The sequence below is a fragment of the Eimeria acervulina genome, genomic scaffold (assembly GCF_000499425.1).
Source record: "Eimeria acervulina Houghton genomic scaffold, Eah_scaff229, whole genome shotgun sequence".
NCBI classification, from domain to species: Eukaryota; Apicomplexa; class Conoidasida; order Eucoccidiorida; family Eimeriidae; genus Eimeria; species Eimeria acervulina.
The window spans coordinates 28,047-36,190 of NW_013550003.1; the positions used below are offsets into that span (position 1 = coordinate 28,047).

The 8,144-nt window shown below is 58.5% G+C and overlaps 1 protein-coding gene across 1 annotated transcript; it reads left to right on the forward strand.

Moving 5' to 3' along the window:
- Nucleotides 1-315: 315 nt before the first annotated feature.
- On the forward strand, nt 316-7,464 carry EAH_00027010 (protein phosphatase 2C, putative; the record flags this gene model as incomplete). Its single annotated transcript, XM_013396477.1, has 3 exons — nt 316-742; nt 987-7,114; nt 7,327-7,464. The coding sequence occupies 3 exons, from the start codon at nt 316-318 to the stop codon at nt 7,462-7,464; spliced, it is 6,693 nt and encodes a 2,230-aa protein (XP_013251931.1).
- Nucleotides 7,465-8,144: the final 680 nt, after the last annotated feature.

Sequence of the window (8,144 nt, forward strand, 5' to 3'; positions counted from 1 at the left end):
GGGGGCGGCAGCAGCAGTAGCAGCAGCAGCAGCTCTAGACCGGAGGGTATACATGCATGTCTAGGGACTCTGGGAGTGTTCATTCGCACCAGCAGCAGCAGCAGCAGCAGCAGCAGCAGCAGGAGCCATGTGACTGCCAAGCTAGCGCTCATTAGGGCGCTGCTGTTCAAGCTGCTGTTGCTGCTGCTGCTGCAGCTCGAAGCAGCTGCAGCAGCCAGGCAATTCCCAAGGAGGAACAGCCTGAGCAGCAGCGAATGAAACCGCAGCAGCAGCAGCAGCAGCAGCAGCAGCAGCAGCAGCAGCAGCATGTGGCGCATGGCAGCCTTAGTAGGGGGGGGTAACTCCCCCAAAGCTGCTGCGCAGCGGCACTTAGCTCCGCTGTCTTTGCCCTCATCTGCTGCAGCAGATTGTCCAGCTGCTGCTCTACCTTTGCTGCGTAGACATTTGCTGCTGCAGTGCAGCAGCGGCAGCCGTAAGGGAGAGCTGCATGCGCTGCCGCACGATGCTCCGCTTGCTGCTGCTGCTGCTGCTGCTATTGCTGCAGCACCAGCAGCTTCAGAGCATCCCGATGTGCAGCGTCGGCGCACTGAAGTGGTCCAGCAAGAGCAGCAGCAGCAAGACAAACAGCAGCAAGAGCAGCAGCAGCAGGAGCAGCAGCAGCAACAGCAGGAGCAACAGCAACAGCAGCAGCAGCAACAGCAGGATCAGGAAGACACTTCGCCCAAGACGCCTCCGGAAGACAGTGAGTTTGGTGTTGGCGACTGCTGCTGCTGCTGCTGCTGCTGCTGCTGCTGCTGCTGTTGCTGCTGCTGCTCCAGCTTCCCCAACTTTCTGCTGCTGCAGTTTGCTGTTGCTGCTGCTCGTTCAAGTGTCATTGCTGCTGCTGCAGCAGCAGCTCCTTTAGCTGTATGCTGCTGCAGTTTCCTGTTGCTGCTGCCCTTGCAAGTAGAGTTGCTGCTGCTGCTGCTGTTTCTGCTGCGCTGCAGTTATGTGGCTGGAGGTGCGCGAAGACAGACCGACGCCACTGGCGGTATCTTGTGTTGCTGCTGCTGCAGCAGCAGCAGCAGCAGGAAGCTGCGGACCTCGTGTTCAGCGGCTGCAGCTGCAGGGGGCCCCCACGTTGCTGCTGGAGATGGAAGGCCCAGAGGGCAGCAGCAGCAGCAGCAACAGCAGCAGCAGCAACAGAGATTTGCTGCTAGAGTTTTTAGAGGTGTATGGGCTTCAGCACTTGGCTGGTGCAGTGCGCAGCAAGCTGCAGCAGCTGCTGCAGCAGCGGGGTTGCTGCTGCAGCAGGGGGAGGCTGCAGCAGCTGCTGGGAAGTAGGCCAAGGGTTCAGGGTGTGCGTACAGCAGCAGCAAACTCAGCGGTACCTCCTCAAGCAACAACAGGTGCAGCAGCAGATGCGGCAGCAGATGCAGCAGCAGCAGCAGATGCAGCAGCAGCAGATGCAGATGCAGATGCAGCAGCAGGTGCAGCAGCAGAAGCAGTTGAGAAGAAGGCAGCAACTGACGCAGCAGCATCACAGCCGCTAGACCTCACGACTAGCAGCGGCTGCAGCAGCCAGAGCAACAGCAGCATTATTGCATGCAGCAGCAGCTGCTGCTGCGAGGAGGATACAAACAGCGAAGGAGTTCCCGATTCTGAAGCAGCAGCAGCAGCTGCTGCTGCTGCAACAGCAGCAGCGGAAGCCGCAGCAACAGCTGCGGAAGCAGCAGCCGAAGGGGCAGCAGCAGCAGCTGCAGGAAGCCCTGTGAATAGTTCAAGCGGAGACGTGTCTGTTGCCGAGCGGGCACGAACTCCTGCTGCTGCTGCTGCTGCTGGCCCTTCGACGGGAGCAGCAACAGCAGCAGCAACAGAAGCAGCAACAGCAAGCCTTTGTAGCGCACAGAGCCTCGGCTCCGTCAAAGAGAGCAGCGGCAGCAGCAGCAGCAGCGGCAGCAGCAACAGCAGCAGCAGCGGCAGCAGCAACAGCAGCAGCAGCAGCAGCAGCAGCAGCCCTTCGTATAAAAAGGGCGGTAGCAGCAACAGCAGCAGCGGCAGCACCACCGTTGCTGCTGCGTGTACACCTGAGACCATCACAAGCCCACTGGATAGCCCTGCTGATCGCACAGTAGACACCTCGCTCTGCAGCAGCAGCAGCAGCAGCAACACCAACAGCAGCAGCTGCTGCAGCTGGTGTGCCGCTCATCCGCTGGAGTGTCTGTACAGTTTAGGCCCGGAGTTATTCTTCACGCCTCGGAGGAGGCCCCCACAGCAGCAGCAGCAGAAGCAGCAGCAGCAGCAGCATGCGGTACTGCTACAGCAGCGGCGGCAGCGGCTGCTGCTGCACCAGCAGCACCTGCAGCAGCCCCCGTTGCTGCAGCAGCAGCAGCACACGAATAACTACTGGCAGCCGCGGCCCCCACCAGCCGTCATTCCTCCTCTGCTCCCTCCCCTCCCCAGCAGCAGCAGCAGCAGCAGCAACAGCAGCAGCAGCAGCAGCAGCAGCAGCAGCAGTTTGCAGGAGGAGGTGTCTCCAGGGGAGTGGGTGCGTTGGGCTGTTGCCTGCGCAGACCTTCATTACTTCTTACCTTCAGATATCCGCAGCAAGCGTCTGCTGCTGCTGCATGCAGAGACACGAGAGAGGATTGCTGCTATCTCTTGGGCAGGGATTCTGGTTGCTGCTGCTGCTGCTTCTCCTCCTGCTCCTGCTGCTGCTAAGCCAGCTCCTGCTGCTGCAGCAACAGCAGCAGGAAACACCCCTGTTGCATCCCTCACCACTCATTTGGCCCGGCCGCCGCTGCTGCTGCCGAAGCAGTTGCTGCTGCTGCAGCAGCAGCGCGCAGCAGCAGCAGCAGCAGCAGCAGCAGCACCGCCAAGGCTGCAACGGACTCCCGTAGAACTTAAAAAAGAAGCCCCTGCAGGTGCAGCAGCAGCAGCAGCAGCAGCAGCACCTGCAGCAGCAACGCCAGCCTACGGCAGCAGCCGCAGCAGCGTCAGTGGTGGCGGTCTGGGCTTGCAGCTAAGCTACTCACCTGCTGCTGCCGCTGCAGCAACAACAACAGCAGCAACAGCAGCAACAGCAGCAACAGCAGCAACAGCTGGCGCACTTGTTCGCAGAGTCGGCAGCAGCGCCATCCGTAGCGGCAGGAATAGCTGCAGAGAGACCAGCAGCCGCAGCAGCACCCGCGCGACCTGCAGCAACAGCAGCAGCAGCAGCAGCAACAGCAACAGCAACAGCTGCCGCAAGTTCAGCAACAGCAGCAGCAGCAACAGCAGCAGCTTGTGGGGCGATCAACGAACGCTGAAGTCTCCTGTCGCAGGGACGGGGCAGGAGAAGTGGATGCAGGCGAAGCGGCACCGCATGCAGCAGCAGCAGCAGCAGCAGCAGCAAGAACTGCAGCAGCAAGAACAGAAACAGCAAGAAGAGAAGCAGCAACAGCTTAAGGGTCAGGATGTGGATATGGGGGGAGTGTCGATAGATGAATCGCCGCAGCAGGAGCAGCAGCAGCAGCAGCAGCAGCAGCAGCAGCATTGCTCCCAAGAGCAGCAAAGCCAGCCGCAACAGCAGCAGAAGCAATCGCTGCTGCAGCAGCAACAGCAGCTTGCTTGTGTAGCACCTGATGTTTCTTGCAGCAGCACCAGCACCAGCAAACTTGAGAGCTTCATAGACCGCAAGGAGCAAAGCCCTGCTGCTGCTGCAGCTGCAGCAGCAGCAGCAGCAGCAGCAACTGCAACAGAAGCAGGTGACACTCATCGATGCCTGCAGCGGCCTGCAGAAGGCCCCTTATTTCAGCAGTCTCCCTCCCACAGCAGCGCAGCAGCAGCAGCAGCACCAGCTGGCCATAAACGGGATGAAGACGCAGCAGCAGCAGCAACAGCAGCAGCAGCAGCAGTACAGGATGGTGAGGTTGTCGCAGCAAGAGGGAAAGAGAAAGCTTCCTTCAACCCTGCAGCAGCAGCTGCTGCTGCTGCAGCTCTTGGTGAGGTCTGCTTAGCAGCAGCAGCTTCATCGCCAGCTGCAGCAACAACTGCAGCAGCGCCGCAGCAGATGGGGAGAGGCGAGCAGCCTCAGCAGGCCGCACATCAATCAGCTACAGCAGCAACAACACCTAAAACTGCTGCTGCTGCTGCTGCTGCTGTTGCTGCTGTAGAGCAGCAGCAAGTTGAGGTTGAGAGTCTTCCCTCACAAACGGCAGCAGCAGCTGCTGCAGCAGACACATCAGCAGCAGCACCAGAAGCACCAGCAGCAGCTGCGGAGGCAACAGCAGCAGCTGCAGCAGAAGCAGCAGCAGAGGCTGCAGCAGAAGCGCCAACAGAAGCAGCAGAGGCAGCAGCAGCAGAGGCACCAGCAGCAGCAGCAGAAGCACCAGAAGCGGCAGCGGAAGCCACAGTAGCTGCCGCAGCAGCAGCAGCAACTGCAGCAACAACTGCAGAAGCAGATTCGGCATCAGACCGAGCAGTGACAGCTGCAGCAGAAGCCCCACTGCCAAGAGCAGCAGCAGCAGCAGCAGGAAGTGCAGCAGAAGAGGCAGCAGCAACTGCAGCCCAACAGCCTGCCGCAGCAACCGCAACAGCAGCACCAACAACAGCAGCAGACTATGAGGCGCCGGATCAGCAGCTGAGTGCAACAGCAGCAGCAGCAGCAGCAGCAGCAGCAGACGGAGCAGTAACAGCTACAGAAGCTGCTGCAGCCCCAGTTGCCTCTCCACGTGTTTCCCCGCTCTCTGCTGCAGTAGATATCCGAGCAGCAGAAGCAGCAGTAGCAGAAGCTGCAGCAACAGCAGCAGCAGCAACTGCAGCAGCAGCAGATCCCTCATCCCCTGCTGCTGCACCTTCCGACTCCCGCCAGCCCACAGCCGCGCTGTGTGTTGCTGCACAAACCGCAGCTCCGCTACCTGCTGCTGTACCGACAGCAGATGCAGCAGCAGCAGCAGCAGCAGGAACTGCAGCAGCAGCAACAGCAGCAGCAGAAGCAGCCCATACGAGGGCCTCGGGCTTCTTCACCGCTGCTGCTCCCACGCCTTCTTCTCCACTGGTAGCAGCTGCTTCGCCGCCCGTAACAGGAGCAGCAGCAACTGCAGCAGCAGCAACTGCAGCAGCAGCAACTGCAGCACAGAGAGAAGCAGCACCGCCCGGCGTAGGGGAGGCTAGCCCACCCACAGCTTTTCTCTCCTCTGCTGCAGTTGCTGCATATGAGGCGAAGCTGCTGCAGTCCCCTGCAGAGCAGCAGCAGCTGCTGCTGCAGCTGCAGCAGCAGCCGCAGCAGCAGCAGCAACGTAGGTCGCTCACCCGGAGTTTCCCATCAGCTCCGCTTACCAGCCGCTTGCTGCCGGAGCATTTGCTGCAGCAGCAGCAGCAGCAGCAGCAACTGCAACAGCAGCAGCAGCAGCAGCAGCAGCAGCAGCAGCCATGTCGAACTGTGCATATGGCGGGGGAATTTGGGGATGCAGCAGCTGCAGCAACAGCAACGGCAGCAGCAGCAGGCAGCAAATTCCTTTGCAACGCCTACAGCAAGTGTGAGGGTAGCTGCAGCAGCAGCACCAACAGCAGCAGCAACGGCAGCAGCAGTAGTAGCAGCAGCCACTGCAGCAGCAGCAAACAGCAGTTGCGTTGGGCTTCCCTTGGCGTCCGCGAGTTGCGGCGGCTTGTGGGGGCCGACAGCAGCAGCAGCAGCAGCGACAGCAGCAGCAGCAGCAGCAGCAGTGACAGCGACAGCAGCAGCGATGAAGAGAGCTCAGCAGCAAGAGGAAGCACCAGGAAGTCGTGGGCCGTGCGGCTGCAGCAAACGCGGCAGCTGCAGCAGCAACTGCAGCAGCAGCAGCAGCAGCAGCAGCAGCGTGGCGCCTGCATTTCTCTTCCTGGGGATTTCCCCCCCTTTTTTATTGCTTTTATTAATGGTGTTTATCAAATCCGTTTGCTGCCGCAGCAGCAGCAGGAGCAGCAGCAGCAACAGCAGCAACAGCAGCAGCAGCAGCAGCAACAGGCCCCTGCGGTCCGTTGCTGGGGTTCGACTGCTACTGCTGCTGCTGCTGCTGCTGCTCGCAGCAGCACAGCTCAATCCGAAGTGAATTACGTGATGACACACAAAGGCCCCAACAGCAGCAACAGCAGCAGGAACAACAGGAACATCAGCAGCAGCAGCAGCAGCAGCAGCAGCAAGATGGGTGCTGTGCTGGTGCAGCTACCTTCATGGTCGCTGCAGCCAGGGCGTAGCGGGGACCGACTGTGGGGTGTGGGGTGCGTGCTTTGGGTTGTGCTGCGTTTTGCTGCTGCAGCAGCAGCAAGTCAGGGCTTTCGATCGTCGATGGAGGACAAAGAAATAATGATAGATAATTTGCTGCTGAGTTCTTCAATACCTGTCTCCTTTTACGGTGTATACGATGGGCACGGCGGAGGAGACTGTGCGGTGTATGTGCAGCAGCAGCTACATCTACAGCTGCAGCAAGCTGTGCTGCGCTGCTGCGGCAGCATAGAGCTGTCTGCTGCGGTGTATAGGGATCTCTGTAAATGTTTTTCTGATGCTTTTCTGAAGACAGATAAATTATTTTTATCTGTCTCTCTACCTCATCAGGTTAGCGGTAGTGCTGCTGTTACGATATTAATTGTGGGGGGCCTGCTGCTGTGTGCTAACTGCGGAGACAGCCGAGCCTGTCTCTCTCGACGAGGTGCTGCTGTAGATTTATCTAGAGACCATCGGCCTGATAGAGTTGATGAAGCTGCACGAATTGCTGCAGCAGGGGGGCATGTAAGACAAAGAAGAGTGCTTGGGAGGCTAGGAGTCTCTAGGTCGTTAGGAGACAGGCATTATAAGTACGGCTGGGCTGCTGCTGCTGCTTCTCACCAGCACCCCACACCGAGCAGCAGCAGCAGCAGCAGCAGCAGCATCAGCAGCAGCAGCAGCAGCAGCAAGCAGCTCGTTATTGCAGAGCCTGAAGTGCGCAGCGTCCTCCTACGACCTGAGGATGAATTCGTATTGCTTGCATGCGATGGTCTCTTTGATGTTATGAGTAGCCAGGAGGCTGTCTCCTTTGTTCGCAGCAAGCTGATGCTGCAGCAGCAGCAGCAGCAAGGCTGCTGCAGCAGCAGCGCGCTGCAGGAGGTCGCAGAAGCACTTGTAGCAGAAGCAATTGATGTACGCCGCAGCAGAGATAACGTAACATGTCTCCTAGTAGACCTCAGGCCGCCAAAGCAGCAACAGCAGCAGCAGCAGCAGCGGTTGCTGCAGCACGTGCTGCTGCAGCAGAAATAAAATGCACAGGCACCAGCAGCAGCACAAGCTGCTGCTGCTGCTGCATGCGTGAGAAGACGCGGACGCTTCAAACCAAATTGGGGGGCAAGCAATAGGGGGCTTCTCAGCAGCAGCAACAGCAGCAGCAACAGCAACAGCAGCAGCAACAGCAACAGCAGCAGCAACAGCAACAGCAGCAGCAACAGCAGCAACAGCAGCAGCAGCAGCAACAGCAACAGAAGCAGCAGCAGTAACAGAAACAGCAGCAGTAGCAGCACCAGCACCAAGAGCAGCAGCAACAGCAGCAGCAGCAACAGCAGCAGCAGCAACAGCAACAGCAGCAGCAGCAAGAGTAGTGCGTGGATAATTTCTGTTTGCTGGGGATGAGAAGACAGAGGGGGGTCCCCGTTTTGTTTATTTGTCTGTCTTATCATGAGGTGTACATACACCTCACAGTTGCTGCTATGTATATCTCTGTTTTAAATCCAAGGCGGCTGATGCTGCTGCTGCTGCTGCTGCTGCTGCTGGTGCTAGACCGAAGCAGGAGCAGCAGCAGAGACAGCAGCCGCTGTCTCCTCTGTACATTGGTGGGGGCAGCTGCTGCTGTCTCCTCTCTAACCTGTTGAGAGCAGCAGCAGCTGCTGCTGCTGTTGCTGTTGCTGCTGCTGCTGCTTCCTTCTGTCTCTCCAGGGGGAGACTCACGCAGCAGCTGCTGCCTTTGATAGAACGAAGCAGACTGCTACTGCTGCTGTCTCTGTTTTACATATATAATTGCTGTATATATATATATATAGAATTGCTGCTGCTGCTGCTGCAGCTGTCTCTGATGAGGGGACAAGGAAGGAGGCTGCTGCGGCTGTGTCTGTTTTAAATACAGAATTGCTGCTGCATATATATATATATATATATATATATATATATATATATATATATA